The sequence below is a fragment of the Carassius gibelio genome, chromosome A6 (genome assembly GCF_023724105.1).
Source record: "Carassius gibelio isolate Cgi1373 ecotype wild population from Czech Republic chromosome A6, carGib1.2-hapl.c, whole genome shotgun sequence".
NCBI lineage: Eukaryota > Metazoa > Chordata > Actinopteri > Cypriniformes > Cyprinidae > Carassius > Carassius gibelio.
Genome location: NC_068376.1, coordinates 1908246 through 1925860, shown reverse-complemented (window position 1 = coordinate 1925860; position 17615 = coordinate 1908246). Strand labels below are relative to the sequence as shown.

The 17615-nt window shown below is 35.9% G+C and overlaps 2 protein-coding genes across 6 annotated transcripts in view; both read left to right on the top strand.

The window, feature by feature from the left end:
- The first annotated feature begins 34 nt into the window (after positions 1-34).
- Positions 35-6962, top strand: LOC128015227 (STE20-related kinase adapter protein beta). Of its 2 annotated transcripts, none has more exons than XM_052598894.1 (13): positions 35-247; positions 1200-1270; positions 1405-1457; positions 1944-2027; positions 2643-2734; positions 2858-2979; positions 4443-4551; positions 4636-4759; positions 4825-4996; positions 5775-5879; positions 5962-6209; positions 6316-6358; positions 6443-6962. In XM_052598894.1, the coding sequence occupies exons 4-13, from the start codon at positions 2002-2004 to the stop codon at positions 6602-6604; spliced, it is 1203 nt and encodes a 400-aa protein (XP_052454854.1). In that variant the 5' UTR covers positions 35-247; positions 1200-1270; positions 1405-1457; positions 1944-2001; the 3' UTR covers positions 6605-6962. The 2 variants fall into 2 exon arrangements, with proteins under 2 accessions (XP_052454854.1, XP_052454853.1); XM_052598893.1 differs by having other exon boundaries at positions 2638-2734.
- Positions 6963-9538: 2576 nt separating this feature from the next.
- The window catches only part of LOC128015226 (neurobeachin-like protein 1), a 54893-nt gene continuing 46816 nt past the window's right edge, over positions 9539-17615 (top strand). For all 4 annotated transcript variants that reach the window (XM_052598892.1, XM_052598890.1, XM_052598891.1 and 1 more), the window contains exons 1-2: positions 9539-9830; positions 10426-10807. In XM_052598892.1, coding sequence (XP_052454852.1) covers positions 10757-10807 — 51 coding nt within the window. In that variant the 5' untranslated portion in view covers positions 9539-9830; positions 10426-10756. The remainder of the gene's footprint in view (positions 9831-10425; positions 10808-17615) is intronic.

Genomic DNA, 17615 nt, shown 5'->3' with positions numbered 1-17615 from the left:
GCGACTTTTATTATGTAAATGTCTTCGATACGTCAAGCGTGACGCGCGATCAGCTGGGACTGAGAAGGAAAGCTTTGGCAAGTCAATTTACAAATGTTATTGATAAATGAGAGATGCACTTTGTGGTTTTTCCTCACACGATAAAACTGTGGTGTGACCGAGGTTAAGTTAACTGTTGCTGCGCAGAACTGACGCCCGCCATCAAACTTTATTTACAGCAGAACCTTCATCCACATGCATAACAATGGTGAGTTTTTATTATAACTGCCGTTGAAAATTATTGTTATGCATCATATTAAAAAATAATAGTTATTGTAGCACGTGCGAATAATGTTAATCCCGCATTATCAATGTTATATCGTGTGAATTATACAGCATTAAACATAATTCATATGAAACGGTGGATTTAATATTGAAGTACAGCTTATTTTAGACCCTTCCATTGCACTGTTACTCTTCTTTAAAGATGTTTTGTTCTTAACCCTGTTAACCTACATGCAGTCTCTGTCAAGGACGTCTAATGTCATTTGCTCTGATAATTACATATTTAACATTTAACATATCATCTAATTTGGGCACGCATGTTTATGCACATCTATTTGTTTTCTGTATTGTGCAGTGCACCAATATAATATGCATGATTTATTTTACTTACAACAGCAGTTTAATAAAGATACCTCATCTTGAGCTATATACTTATAATCTTTATATATATATATATATATATATATATATATATATATATATATATATATATATATATATATATATAAATTGTATTCAAGCAAGCATGAACTCATTTCGATGCTGCTAACATTAATTACATAACACAAAATGGACAGTAGTTGCCAATGTCACCTGCGGCGATATCAGAGCTGATGCGTCCAGACAGATATGACATCTTATCAAGAGATATAACTGAAGATGAAAAAGATGATGATGATGTCTAAAGCAGAGAAGAGATCAGACTCATACAGTTATTTAAGCAGAGCCAGACACTGATTCCGGATCAGAAAATAGATGCTGCTTTTCAGACAAGATGCATTTGAAATCAGACTATTCAGAAATGACAGAAATAGTTCTTTAAGCTTAGAAAGCAGAGATGAGATGCTTTGGATCCGGATCATATGTGATGCCATTTAACCCCTGAAAATTTGATATGTGCTTGAAAGCTTCTCCGCTGATGGTTTGCTTCATAGGACTCTAATGGAGCAGCGTAAGATGAGATGACGTCTGTGTGTTTTACGCAGTGAAATCCGAGCAAAGCCAGGTAAGCGAAAAACATTTAGCTTTCCGGGCAAATTTTCTTGCAATGAAAAATGTAGCATGACACAGTGGAAACAGCCAGAAAACAATGGCAGGAGTGTTTCTGCAGATGGACTAATTGTTATTCACTGTCTCCAGAATCACGTAAATGAACTCCAGTGAAGCATCAGCTCAGCCTCATGTCGTTTCTGGTGAGAGTCAGATCTTTTCATCCGAGGCTTGTTTGTGCAGAGCTCAATGCATTCGATGTTTCATGCTTTCTGTGTTTATTTCTGCAGTCATTGCAGGTACCAGAATGTGTTTGCATGAGGGTTTTGATTCTGGGTTTAGTGTGTAGTTGCAGTGCTTTAGGGGTGTTTTTAAGATGCTCGCTGAACAATATCCATGGAGGCTTGTGTGTCAATATCTCGCTCGTAAAGAAATGTTCTGGATTCAAGAAAGGTTCTATAAGCAAGCATGATATAAATAGTTTCATGTTACATTGAAAGCAGAACATGCCTGTGAATCATGTCTTAGTCAAACATGGCAAGCTTGAGTCTGCACTGCAACATTTCCATTCTCATTTCCTCCTTTTGCCGTGTCTTTGCCCTTCAGCCCACCCTTGCTTGCACATTCATACTGTGTATATAGTTGTATTCATCTCCATATTGTCATGTGTCCTCCCCTCTTCCCCTCAGGACTGCTCCTGTATCTCCTCCCACTCACGAGTCCAGTCCTTCAGCATAGAGGAGCAGTATGAAGACATCAGCCAGCAGTGCTCGGTCAGTAGAGTCTAATAATAGATCTCAGCTTCAGTGTGTTTGAAGGCACCGGGCGAGGATGCACACATCACCTTATATCAAAGACTCTGATTGAAAATGAATGACTTCTGTTTGCTTTGTCACAGCAAATAGCTGTCAGTGTGAAAGCCCTGTAGAATATGAGAGAGCACAGTCATGCCAGAGAAACATCATTGTATTTTCACAAAGTCCTGTGAGCTTCAGATTGCTGTTGTTCTGAAGGGTGATCTGAGGTTTGAGTGGATACGTTGTGTTGGGCATCACAAAGCTGTGTTTCTGTTCCATGGTATTGGATGAAGGCTCACTTGTGCTGTTGTCTCGTGTTTTTGGGTGTCTGTGGGTTGTCTTCCCATCCTGTGGCAGAAATCTTCAATCCGGGTCACTTTTCCATTCATGGTCTACAAATAGATAAACAGTCATAAGCTTAAGAAGTTGAAGTCTAAAATGCTATAGTGTTGACATGTTTATAAAAGCTAAATAAAATCTGGTTTGATGGCACAGAGATCAGAATATAACACTATCACCTCTTACAGTTCATAGAGTTGTGTGTGTGTGTTTGTGTGTTTGTGTGGTGTGTTTATGTGTGTGACAAAGCAGTGATGTCTCTCCGTGTTCTGTGTTGATGGATGAGGATGACATCACAGGTCTCTCCACTGACCCCGCCCACTATCAGCTGCTCTCACAACTGGGTAGGGACCGTGATGTGCTTTATGTAGTATGATATGTTAGTTATTCCCTGAAGTCTCATGTTTATGTCATGTAGCGTATATTGAGAAGTATCACTGTGTGTGTGTGTGTGTGTGTGTGTGCAGGCCGGGGCTTTAATAACCTCAGTCAGGTGAGCATGGCTCGACACACACTGTCTGGCCGGCTGGTGGCGGTGAAGAACACTGACCTGGATGAGTGCACAGAAGATGAGCTGCTGCAGCTGATGGTGTGTGTACATCACACACTGACTTCTGCTGTTTTCAAATGAAGCTTTATTAGATTTTAGATTTTAATAAAGCCTGGCATATGAAATTATAGTCGCATTTTTAAGTTCAAGTCAAATTGTCAGTTGAAACTTACATTTAAATAACGTATTATTTATTAAATATAAATAAATTATATAACTAAAATAACTAAACAATATAACTACATATAAATAAAATTCAATATATACATTTTTGTGTGTGATTGTTCATATTTGATAAATTGGGCTTTTATGCAATTGCAGTTAATTCTAAGTAATAGTATATATATATATAGTTTTATGGTGTCTCCTTTATCTATACACCTTTTACCTATTTCTTTATTATTCTCAGGTAGGTAAGGAAAGTCGACCCTGGACAAAACTATAAGCATTTCAAAAATACTTACATCTTGCTCAGTAGACTTCCCTGTGGTCAGTTCTTGCTTACGGCTCTTAAATTACTACTCTTGCAGACCATAACTTGTCAATAATAAAATACAAGTTTTATTAAAATTAACAAAAGTTATATCAAAGTACAATAGTAAAGTTACAAAATCAAGGTATAATCAGCTCGTATCAGGCATCGAGGGATACAGACTTTCCTTACCTACCTGAGAATAATAAAGAAATAGGTAAAAGGTGTATAGATAAAGGAGACATCATAAAACAATATATATATATATATATATATATATATATATAATGTATGTATGTATGTATATATGTATATATGTATATATGTATATATATATATGTATATATGTATATATATATGTATGTGTGTGTGTGTGTGTTTTATAAAAAAATACAGTTAATATTATTTAAATATATAATTTGTATGTATTAGAAACTGTATATAATAATTATAATAAAAACATTTATAATTGATATTATAGACAGACAGATAGATAGATAGATAGATAGATAGATAGATAGATATATTCTGAAGTAAAAATATTAATAATAACAATGGAGATATGTATGTATATATATTATATATATATATATATATATTATATTTACATATAATAATATTTGTATTACTATGTTTACGAGAGCACCCTTGTAGTGAAAATCAGTTGGATTTTAATAATAAAAACACATTGCATACATACAAAATATGTATATAATACTTAGTAAAATGAGTAAATTTTGTATATTTTCATGGAACTATTTTCACTGGGACTATTAAAACCTAAAAAAAAAAAAAACATGAGGCTTGTGTACAATATTTTACTTTTTTTTTTTTTTTAAGCCGTTGATTTATAATTCAAAACAAATATAAAAGCATTTGGGATTGTCACAACATGAGAGGGAGTAAATAATGACAGGCTGTTAATGTTTTAGGGAGAACTATTGCTTTAAGGCATTATTTGGCCCTTTAATGATGATTAAACCATTGGTTTAAAACTATTGGTATTATAATTATGTCTATTATTTTGCAGAATGAGGCTCTGTTGTCCAGACTCTTCCGTCACCCGAACCTGCTGACGTCCAGACAGGTGTTCAGCTCGTGCTGTCAGCTCTGGGTTCTGTCTCCTCTCATGAGCTACGGTGAGACTCACCTCTAATATACATCCTCTTTCACTTCCCATCCTTCCCTTACTGAGTTTCCCTCTCCGCACGCGTCTCATTCAGGCTCTGCAGACTCTCTGCTCCGGTCGTATTTTCCGGATGGAATGAGCGAGTCTCTGATAGCGTACCTGCTGTACGGGGTGCTCCGAGCGCTGGAGTACCTGCATCACATGGGTTACGTGCACAGGTGAGCACACGATGACTCCGTCAGGTCACAGAGATGAATCTGGTCTCATCTGGTGCGTCCTGCAGGGGTGTGAAGGCCAGTCATGTGCTGCTGTCAGCTGAAGGCCGTGTGTGTTTGTCGGGACTGCAGAGTGTGTACAGTCTGATGAAGGATGGCAAGAGGATGAGAGCAGTGTTTGACATGCCTCAACACAGTCTGTCTCTGCTGCCCTGGCTGAGTCCTGAGCTGCTGCGACAGGTGACGCTCACACAGTCCACACGCCAACAGAAGCGTTATATAACCGTTAACAGTTTCTTCAAATTTGAGTGTGGCACAGGTAAACGAAATGTAAAAATTGAGCATGCACAATTAAATATCCAAAACTGTCTGATATACTGTATACACTTCCATTATTTTTTTTACAGAGGTTAAGTTATTTAGCAAGGGCACATTAAATGGATCAAAACTGACAGTTAAGACACTATTTATTAATGTTACAAAAGATTCCTGGAGTAATGGCTGCTGAAAATGCATTTTACATTTTAAATGAAATATTATTTACATGCAAAACAGTTATTTACAATATTTACAATATGTTCAAGTATAAAATAAATGCAAGTAAATGCAAAAAAAAAAAAAAAAAAAACCTTACCTACACCAAAATTATAAAACATTAAATATATTCATTTATTCATTCTGTAAAGTTCAACTTACTTTATTAAGTGAATATGAATAAATGAATGAAACCTATATAGACATAACAAACTAAAATGATAAAAATGCACAACAAAATTGCTCAGCCTTTCACTTAAAATGAAAACAGAAAATGTGTATAAAATAAAATGAATTCAAAATATTCATAAAAACCATAATAGTATCTTTGAACTAAATGAACACTGATAAAATTACATTTAAATTAAATCACTAAAACTGGCTGTTATACATATGATACTAATATGTTGTACATATATTTTCAATGTCAACTCCACCATCAGTTTTAAAAACATTGAGCTTGATGAGATTTTCTGTGATGAAGGATCTTCACGGCTATGGAGTGAAGTCAGACGTCTACAGTCTGGGAATCGTGGCGTGTGAGCTGGTCAGTGGCAGAGTGCCGTTCCAGGACGTGCCGCCCACTCTGGTACTGCTGTTCTTCAAATGTGCCATCTACTGCAAGCTAACCACGACTACCAAACACTCACTTCCTGTTTCTTCTCCTACAGATGCTGCTTCAGAAGCTGCAAGGTTCTCACTGCTGTCTTCTCGACGTCCCTCCTTATCCTCTCAGAGACATGGGTGCGCTCAAGGTGTCCCGCTCCGGGGTGGATTCGGGGATCGGCGAGAGTGTTGCGACCGGAAGTCTGACCCGTACTGCCACAGCGGAGAGACCTCAAAGCCCCGCCCCCAAAAACCACTCGGCCACACTGCACAACCTGGTCCAGCTGTGCCTGCAGCAGCAGCCTGAGCGCAGGTTCACACACACACACGCCCAGGGCCCATGAAAATATCTAAAACATAAAAAATAACCTTTTTACTTTGATTTAACCCTGTGTATGATGTGTGTGTTTGTCGTTCAGGCCGTCTGCGACAGCTCTCCTCACCCATCCCTTCTTCAGACAGGTGCTTTCACTCACTTTCACCCTGTCTTCAGTCTTACAGTGCAGCCTGAATTCATTCCTTCATTGGTCTGTATTGATCTTCCAGGTGAAGAAACACACGAGGGACTCTTTCCTCAGTTTGATGTATCCGGCCGTGCCATTGTCCTGTCCTCCAGATATGCCTCCGTCTGAAACACCCACCCAGACCTGCAACACCCCGTCACCCACCCACCCTGAGCCCGAGGATAGCTTGTGGGATTTCTCTTGAACCTCGTCGTCTGTTTCTGTCTCTCCCGTCCAATTCTTGATATATATTCCATATTAATTTGTCCTATCCAGCAGCTAGATTTGGTCATTTTGCTGTTCACTTGGTTTGTGTTTATGTCACACCATGTTACTTTAGCCCCGCCCACAGTGAACTCACTAAATCTCTATATGGACCAAAGTATTGATGACATCATCTTGCACTCATGGGCGTATCTACATTTTTAGCCAATCAAACATCTGCCTAGACATTTCCTGATTAACAAAAGCAAGTATATACTCGTTAATAATGTCTGTGCCCTCAACTAAAAGCCAGTTAGCCTTGGGCCGCACGATTAATCAAAATAAAACTGAAATTGTGATGCAGCGTGTTTATGAAATCTCAAAAGATGCCTTTTAATTTATTAAATGTATATCTTTCTTAAATACTTGAGATTTTTAATTTTACAGTCAAATTTTACTAAAGTAATATTTCTTTTTTTTTATTGAGGAATATAATTATTCAGATAAAAAATATTAGTATTGTTATATTTCACAATAAAATTAAAAATGACAATACTAATATTTCCTTTTTGAATATTTTGTATTTCTCAATAATAATAATGTTTTTCTTAAATATTCTATTGTAATTTTACGGGAAAAATATTAAAAAAATAATATTTGTATATAATAATATATATAATATATATTTTAATATATATATATATATATATATATATATATATATATATATAATATTAACTGTGAAATATTGCACATCTTATATTTTTTATTTGTTAAATATTATATAATAATAATATATTATGTATACTATACTCATATTTATTTATATATAATAATAAAAAAAGGCCTAATTGTGCAGTCCTATTAAAGTAATAAGCCCCAAGTTATAACAGTTATCAATTTAATGTAAACCACGGCTTCATTGGGCTTATTGCTTTTATAAAACGGTTATTTCATATATGTAGTAAGGTTTCACTAAAAAGAGCAATTAAAGTGCAGTTATATTAATAAAAAAAAAATTCCGCCAAACAATGTAGTTCCTCAGAAACGTTTTGGTTCCAGCAAAGTGGTTGCCGAGCAACACACAAATGTAAACAAAGGTGTATGTTTGTAGAGTAATATACAACGGCTTCGAACTTGGTTCAACCAATCAGAATCAAGGACGGGAACTATCCGTTTTATAATAGCTATTTTTAAACAGCCATTTTTTAAATATGTCCTACCCAACTTTCTGTAAACTACAGTAAAGAAATTACATTTCCTCTTTCGTTATGGACAGAAAAATGACAGTTACAAGCTGTTAAAGACACGATCTGTGACTTGTGTCTTATTTTATGCTGTGTGCTCATATGTATACTGCACATTTTAGCCACCCAAGTATTCCATGCATACTACATTATATACTGTTACTATGCTATTCTGATAAAAGACCATGTCAGTGTGTGATCAGCGCTTCCTGTTAGATGTTCACAGCAGCCTATCACATCATGAACTAACTGCAAATAACTGGATTTGATCAAACTGAGCCATGAATGCAGGAGCCAGATGTTGTGTGTGTGTGTGTGTGTGTGTGTGTGTGTGGAGTTCATTAGTGCATCACCCACTCAACCTGTGCCAGTGAACCTGTGGGTGTGTGTACAGTACATGTGTTTTTGTATCCAAATCCTCCTTTTGCTCTGGAGAAACGGCACGTTTTACTCCTGTGAAGAAATAAACCAAACGTTCAATGCTGTGCTGTTCAAGTGCCCATCAACACTGCCTCAACCCAATAAGGATGAAACTGAAGGACTGAGCAGCTGTAACTGTGACCGATATAATATTTACTGATTTTTTTATATATATATATATGTTGACTATATGAGATCTTTAGACATGTTAAATATATTCTTACTCTGTTTCATAACTCTTTGGTGTACTGTCTTTTGTTTTTTGTTTTTTCGCTTTGTGCCATTTCTTAATGCAGTAGATTCAGAACTTTCTGACAATTAAAAATGTCATAAATAAGTGTTCTTGTTTTCCCGTGCAACTTTACAAACTTATCTTATTTGACTGATTTATATTTTCAAAAATATTTCACTTCTAGCAGTTTGTGTTGCATTTGGTGAACTTTTATTTGAACTGCAAGTATTTCTGTATTGGCGTTCTCTGGCCAGCAGAGGGAGGTCATATATTGTGCACAAATAGATCCTGCACTTTTTATCTTATAATGCTGGCAAAAAAAACAAACAAAAAAAAAAAAACACGGTATATTTTATGTCAAGGTAACTTAAAGTACATTAATTAAAGATCTAAAAATAGCGACGATCGAAGTATTGAGACTGAATTTAGCAGTCTTACTACACTGAACGCATCTTATCAATATTAATTATACAAATGATGTGTATACAGTGAGCCTATCTGATTGGATGACAGGCATTCGAATGTTAATTAGATTAGGTAACCAAACACCCTGGCCTTGTGTAAAAATGAAACATGAATTTCACTTGGAAGGTCTTTTCTATAAATCTTTAGATATGAGAATTTATTTTCCTGAATTTTATTTTTGTTATTTAGATATATACATAGATTATTACCAAATGAGCCTTGTATTTTTTTTATATGTATTAAAAAGTATAGTATTATACTGTTATATTTTATATATACTAATACTGTTATATATATATATATATATATATATATATATATATATATATATATATATATTATATCAGTATAATATATTTTTTTAACTAATGTTTGTACAAAGTGACTGTCAAGAAATATGTCAAGGAAGCATACTATGCAACGTCATCATGATGTAATTAATATTCATTAGGCCAAGCCTTTATGGGATTGGTCGTTTCGCCAGTTTCAGCCACGCCTTTGCGACTCACATGAGCTCCACATAGGCAACGTAAAGGAGTGCGGCCTGTCGTAAAACATCTACGGAAGAAAATAACACACACACATCCATACACGCACGCACGCACACACACACACACACACACCTTCAAGCCAGGCGAGCCCGTGCCGTGGCTTTGTAATGAGCAGTCGCAGTCTAGCGCGATGATATTCGTCGTATGCATCCGGGCTGTCAGGCTTATCTGGTTACAAAATGAGTCAAAGCTAGTTTGGGTGGTTGAAACCGACATGCTTTAAATATCAGTGGCGCTTTCAGTTCATACAACATTCCTGGATCCTTCACCAGAACACAAGCTTTAGGGTCGGGACTCTTTTTGTTGAAGCAGGTGAGTTTCACAGCGATAGTGAGCTAATATATGAGTATTAATGTTGTATATGCCTCTGCCACTTGTTATTATGATCAGATCTTTATAAAAGGACAAATGTTGTTTTTAGGGCTATTCCTAAGCGTTACATCTAAATCTGTAGTAAATATTTTAGGCAAGATAATGCGGATGATCTAAGTGTTAAATGTTTTCACACCCTGTAGGGGTGAGTTTCTATCTAAATCTAGAATCTGTGTTTTTGTTTATGATCTAAAGCTTAAAGTAACACCCAGAGTAGTACATCAGCTCTAACTATGTGTGAATCTTTGGACACATAGAAGTAATATATTCACAGAAATAATCTGAACTGATATGGTTTAGTTAAAATATAGTTTACAAGGCCTGGGATATAATGTTGGCTCTGTGAACAAGTTGAGTTGGCCTGGGATGATGTCATGGATCTCTGTTTATTTTGGGATATTTTTTCCTTCTTTTAAAATCATGCATTGCACATTTACTGTTATCTGTGGCATCCATTTGTTTTGTGAATTTGCAGTGCATTCGTGCAGCATCTAAATCCAGGGCTGTTAGTAACGTGTGCTGTATTTGTCGACAGGGCTTGGAAGAACAGAGGAATTTCTGGAAAAGCTGCTGGTGGAAAACTGCCGGAAACGCACAAGTCCAAGTCATCTGGGATTGGTATCGTTCACATGATGGATGGGATTTCATTGTGCACAGGGGAAATGACACGATCTGTCACCCTGGATTAAGACCGACTTCGATTCACTCGTTGGTGGGATTTGTTAACCACGAAGGAACGTGGCATTTGGGCAAACTCCTGTTGACAGGATATTGACACCATGAGGGTTTGGGAATACTGACCATAATATAATCAGGGTTCTTATCGGGGAGATTTCTGCCTACATGCTGACAGCTTGCAGTGCAGAATGGCATCAACCGAGAGACTGTATGAGGTTTGGATGCTATACTGTAATAAGGTAAAGAACTTGCAGAGCACATGCACTTTCATAGAATTAATGCATTTAATTTCTCACGCAGATGCTCATTACATCACTAAGCACAGCTATATAATCTCCTTGCATGTAAGAAGGAGTGCCGTTTTATTTATTTATTTCTTGAGGAGTGCACGGGGTTGGCACACTGTGTTCTGTATGTGTGAACGCATGTTGTGACACCATGAGATGCCCGCCGGGGAGATCCTTGTGCCCAGGTGGTTGGGAATGTCCAGTTGTGTTCATTGATGAGGGACTGTAGCTACTGCCGATCCCCATCTGTGACGTCATGTAATCGGACTTAAGATAATCAACCCGAGATAATTCAGGACATACTGACAGATTGGGGTCTAAGATTTTTTTAGTAAAGGTCTCATGTTGGTTTACAAAAGAGAAGAGAAAGGTCTGAAAGCATGTAGTTTTTTTTAATGTTAAAATCTTACTTATTCCAGTTCAAGATGTAGGAGCAACTTTAAGTAGACCTTCATATTTCAGTTTCCCTAATAAGTGTAAACAGTGCTCTGTTTGTTTGTGCAACACTGGCTCAACCAATGGTGTGAATCTGGGGGCGGAGTTAATTGTTTGACTGACCAGTGGCAGATAGGGGGAAAATCTGTTTGAAAACATAATTTTATTTAATTTAATTTGTTGGTAGTGTAAAAATGACACACTTAAGCTTTAAAAGACTCACATGTCTTCAAGTTAAAGCTCTCTAATTTGGACTTTCTCTTTTGGATTTGTCATGCTGTCATACACAAATCAATTCTTAAAATGTAACTGCATCAAACTATGAAAGAAAAAAATCTGTTTTTAATTTATGACCCTCTAAATGTTGAATATATGGTATTATTTATATACTATTCATTAATGTTTTGCTCTTTTTATATAATAATTTTTCATTGTATTAATTTTGTTCTGTGCTTTTGTAATTTTTATTAGATTTTTATATTTCTATATAATTAGTTATAATGTACTCTTTCAGTTTTAGTAAATTTGGTATTTCAATTGAACTCTTATTATTTAATCACTATTAAAATAAATGGTTTTATCATTATTTTATCAGTTAGTTGCAAAGGCAACATTTATCATGTTTGTTAGTGTTTCATCTAGTATTTATTTGATTTTATTTCAGATTTATTTTAATTACACTGAAAAAAAAAAAAAAACTGGTGTATGATTTACTTTGACCAGTTTTCACTTTCTAGTAAATTTCACAAATAATTACAAATAAATGGCAAGTAACATTCAATTAAACATGACATTTTTAAGCAGAAAAACTGAAATAGCATTTTCTTGTAAAGCATAGGCTACTCTAATCTTTGTTTTATTTACTTAAAAACGATTTAGTTTAATGATTTGCAATAGTTTGAGTACTTTCCCAAGCCAACATATTATGTTATTTAAACTACTACTACTTCTGAGACCAACATTTCTGATTGTACACCCACCCACAACTCCCTAGCAACATCCTATAAACCACCCAGGTTACAAAGGCAACTTCCTTGGAGCTGCCAAGCTACACCATGGCAACCACCCAGAACAGCCTAACAAGTGCCTAGAAACACCCAAACAACCACCCTGGATGCCCTAGCAACCGCGTAGCAACACCATAGCAACCGTAGGGTCCTTTCTGTCTCAAGTGAACATAAACTGTTGAGAAAAAATGCAATGTGGATCATTATAGTGGATTCATGTTGCTGATTCGACTGTGCAGCTGCTGTCTGTCTTTTACGTTCCTCCATCAACAACGAGAAAGGCACTCATTGCTCATCAGTTAATAATCCAGTTTTTTTTCGCTATAGCTTGTAATTTTGCTTATTGTGTAGTGTATCAGGTATTGACAATTTTGTTGTCATAATAAGCTTCTTAATTACAATACAACATAGCTAGAGTCTATAGAAAAAATATTACAAAAACAATAGCTTGTAGGGCTGTTCGATATGGACAAAAAAAACCTATCGAGATTTCTTTGATCAATTTTGCAATTTCAAATTTAATCACGATTTTGACACACACAGATATGCTTTACAGTCATAAATCCATTCGGTATGAATTTGAAACATATTTCCAATAGAAAACCAATTAGAGCTTCATCAAAAAGTTGTAACATGTCTCTAGAACAGACATAAGTCAAAATAATCACCAGGTAAAGGTGTGACAAAATGTCTAGACATGTGGCAAAAAATTTATAAATATATAAATCCCGTGTCCAGGGATTTTTTTTGTTCTTTTTTGCCATGCATTGGTCATGGAGCTCATTGTAGCGGTGCCTCAGGTGTTGAAATAGATTTGTTATACATTGTCCAGGTTCACACGTACTCCGTCTGCAGTGCGTATACATACAGTGTGTGAAGCTGGAGTTGCGTAGGCATATGCCCAGTCTGTTCTGTTGTCACGCTAGGCGCGTTGCATTGTGATTGGATAGCATACTGCAGGAGGTCAGGGCAGTGGAAAATCATGCTATAAAGCGATTTAGAAATTGTGCATGCTCAAATCATGATTTTATGATGATTTTGATTAATCATTTTAATTTTGTGGCGAGGCCAGCTCAAAAACACAGAACAGACATGTGATATGGCTCTTTTGCCTTGAGGCTGCCCATGTTTACTTTCTCAAGCCAACGTCAAAGTTTGTTCACTACCTTTAGCCTCTAGTTTTATTTAACACTGTTTAGCTGCAGATTCAGCACAAAAGTATTCTTCTCACTCCTTTAAACTCCTCGTCTTGGTGTTTTGTGTTGCCAGAACAGTTCTTGGCTGGTATATTCAGATCCTTGTTGAGACCATTGTAATCATCAGACTGACACCAAATCATTCTCAGTAATTATGAGCCAGAACAAATGTAATAACATGTTTTCCATAAGAGAGAATATTCTGCCTCCTCAAGAACTTGAGTGTCAGCAGTGTCTTGTGGTTCTGTTATGTTAGCGTTATACATCGATTAGAGCCTGAGCCCGTCAGAGCCGCGGCTGTCCACTGGGACGCAGATCTGCTCCAGATGACCTGCCAGATAAAATAAGACTTCTGAATCTGAATATTAGATTTGGGTTGTGGCAGCAAATGTGAGATTTAGGTCTAAAAGGAATAAAAAGTGCAAGGTTTTAAATGATAAAAGAGGGGGATATACAGTTTTGCTTTAGTTATCAATCAAGTGTTGTGCAGTCTTGATTCTCTCACAGTGATGCGTTCAACCTGCCAGCTCGTCCTTGACATTATTTCCATCGTGATCTGATAGTCCCAAGTCCAGTGTGGTTTTGTTTGCTGTAAGAATGACCTTTGCTTTTGTTTATGGTTTCCTCTCTCATGCAATAGCCAGCCTGTGATCTTCAGAGCGCAGCGTGAGGTGACATTTCCTCTTCAGCACGCTAATGTAGCCTAATGATAATGTTTACGTCTGTCAGATCTACAGTTATGCATGTTGGCAGGCATTACAGTGGTCATTTTGCTGTGAATTCTGGGACATGTGTTTTTGTGTTTCCTGGGACAAGATGATTTGGAGCCAAACCTGCTCGGCCTCTATGTGCTCTGTTTACCTGTTCGCAAAACATAGAGAATGTGCTGGAGAAAACGATCAAATACTGGAGAAATGTTGTTCTGGGAACCATCTAGTCTTGTACTAAGAGCTAATATGCAATTTCTGAGTGATGTTTTCTTGTGTAACCACCTTTATTAAGTTGCCACAGCAAACCTTTGACCTCTGTAGCCTCAGTTTCCTGCTCATCTGAAGTATGTTTTGTCCATTCAGTAATAACACTTGATTTTGATCCATTTGAACCATTTGATTCCTTCAGATGAAGAGTACCCTGTTTAGGCATATATTGTATCTCAAGGTCACAAAATATAAACCTCATGCATTTTGATGGAAATTGATTTACTGGGACGTTCTGTCATCTGACGTGCCTTGAATGGCAGCATTGATTTAATAAAGTTCATCTAAGTTCTTTGAAAATGTAAGTGGAGAATTTGTTTGGCTTTAGTTGTGGATGTGAATGTGTTTTTTCACACATTAGGAAAAAGGCGTTGCTAGTGTCCTCTAAGTGGTTACTAGGTGATCTTTTTTACTCGTTTCTATTTCTGACTCAGTTCCCTCCTTCAATTTAATGGTGTACTCATGTTATAATTATGTTTCAGTAAAAGCCTTTTTCATCTTCTTCGAACTCTACATTTTAACAAAGCTCCAATTTAATGTATACAAGTCTGCATTTATTTGACCAAAATACAGTAAAAATAGTGATATTTTGAAATATTATTACAATAAAAAAAGTTTAATATATTAAATTAATTGTTTAATATATTTGAAAAAGTTATGGTCAAGAAACATTTCTTAATATTATCCATATCAAATACAGTTGTGCTGCTTAAAGTTTTTAGGTTATTTGATGAAGAGAAATTTCAAAAGAACTCATTTGAAATAGAAATGATTTGTAACATTATTCATGTCTTTACTGTCACTTTGGATCAGTTCAATGCATACTTGCTCGATAAAATAATACATATCTCCAAAAATTTAATGTAAATCTTTCTGACCCCAACATTTTCAACAATAGTGTAAGAAGAACCAAAATGGCAGCAATACTAGAAGTTAAAGGGTACTAATGTTGATTATGCATCAAAGAATACTTAGTCTGACCAATTTTTGACTTTGCATACTATTAACATAACGTGGCATAATGTGTTTTTGAGATGGAAACATCTACCATGTTATATTCTGAATGCAGATGGACAAATGTCTAAATGGCAGATGAATGAATGAATGAAACAGAGTTGAAAATGATTGAAAGAAGAACCGGATGGATTGAATAAAACATTCATGATGAAAGTGCTTTCCTTTTCACAAGGTCTGTTTACTCAGACAGTTTAATAGAAGCTGCGCTTTGTGTTTCCCGGTTATGGTTGTGTTCCCATAAACACACACACACACACACACCCTCTGAGATCATGATAGACCACACATGTGTGATAGCGTCAGTTGTCTTGTGAATGGAACGGAGCTACTTGTGTGTGACCTTTGACCCGGTTAAGACCAGTAATTATCAGGGCTTGTCCTTCAGTGATGGCTATAAACAGCTTTTACTGGGCTGTTTGCTATTTATACACGTACACACGCGTACAGTACTCATCCATTAGACCTGTATATAGATGGACAATGAGGAAATCCTCTATTTGTGAGTGTAATCCACTCCATGTTCATATTCTCTCTCCTTCTGACAGGTGCACTGTGGAAATTAAATTGGCTGTATCTAGTACTGGTAAATAAGTACATTAAGTACAGAAAGCGATTCAAAACTAGAATGTTCTCATTAGCCTTTAGCTGAAAAACAAAACAAAACCTGTGTTCATCGCTTTGGTGTTAAAGTGTGTTTTTGAGGGTCTGGTAATGTTTCTTCTAGAAATATAATAGAATAGAGTTGAATCCTGCCATTTTACATTTTCATTAGTTATTTGAAAGGTGTAATAAAGTATGATTAGACACATATAAGGTACTATAGATGTAAATCACTCATTTACATAATTTTACTAATATACTAATTTAAATTATATACTGATTTACTAGCAAATATATAATTATTATTTTATTTTGTATTTTTATTTTATATTATTATTATTATTATTCTTATTATTCTTATTCTTATTCTTATTTTTTTTACAGTGTCTTAGTATACAGGATTCAGCCAGTTTTTATTTGAACTTGTTTTATTTGAAAAATGACTATGGATGAAACAAAAATGAAATATTGAATTAAAATTCAATGTTATATTTTATGCATGTTATATTTGAATTTCAAATATCATATTACGGCTGGATAAAGCTAGATCATTTTTTTTTTTATTGTCCCACATTAAAGTTAAACATTAATTACATTTAAAATATGTACATTACCATTTAAAAACAATTTAAAATAACTTTTTTCTATTGTAATTTTTGTAAAATATAACATTTATTCCTGTGATGTAAAGCTAAATCTTCTGCACACCTGTGTGATCTGTAGACAGTGACATTAGTGAGCTAAATAAATCATCTTGGCTGCTTTCTGTTGCCTTGTTGTCCTTTCTCTCTTACCATCTCGTCTGGTGTTCAGAAGGGAGCGAGAGGAGATAAGAACAGCTGGATGCTAAATTAAATGTGTGAGAGAAGTGAGAAAACGGAGATAGTGGGGTGAGATAGAGGAAAATGTGTTAAAGTGAGAGCGAGCGACAGGATAGTGCTGTGCAGGCCTGTGCCGTCCCATCCCGTCTCACTCTTTCGTCATCATGCTAACAATACCTATCCAATCCTCGCAGGAACTCAAGTTCCTGTTGTGAAGGATTATTTGACTATTGAAACGCATAACTAAGATAATGGACAAGAGAGAATAAACGCAGAGACCGTCTGTTGGACTGACTTTAAGTCAGACGGGATTTAAAAGAATATTTCCTCTTATTTTTAAGCTGGTGTTTGTGTACTAGCATGCTGTTGATTGCTACCCAAAAACAGCTTGTATTTTTACTAAAGCGTTATGCATTTCATGGAAGTTATTGGCTATGTAATTCCTGTGAATTAGCTTTTTTTAGCTGATGATGGCATGTGTTGAAGGATATAACTTTGGCAAATGAGTACAGGCTCATATCTCATGCTAAAACATGGAGGTTTATATGTAGGTGTTATGCTTATACTCTGAAACAGTAGCTTTGTTCCAAAACCTATTGCGCTGCCCGCCTAGACAGCATTTTAAGGCATCATAGGCACATTTGTTTCTGACAAATTCTAAGACAATATGCATCCTTCATGGAGGAACGCACTTCAAAATGCTATGT

Excerpts from the sequence above, each read along its gene's own strand:
- LOC128015227 (XM_052598893.1), top strand. Across the intron at positions 2,980-4,442 it reads ATGAGCTGCTGCAGCTGATG|AATGAGGCTCTGTTGTCCAG; the intron begins GTGTGTGTACAT and ends ATTATTTTGCAG. Across the intron at positions 4,997-5,774 it reads GTCCTGAGCTGCTGCGACAG|GATCTTCACGGCTATGGAGT; the intron begins GTGACGCTCACA and ends TCTGTGATGAAG.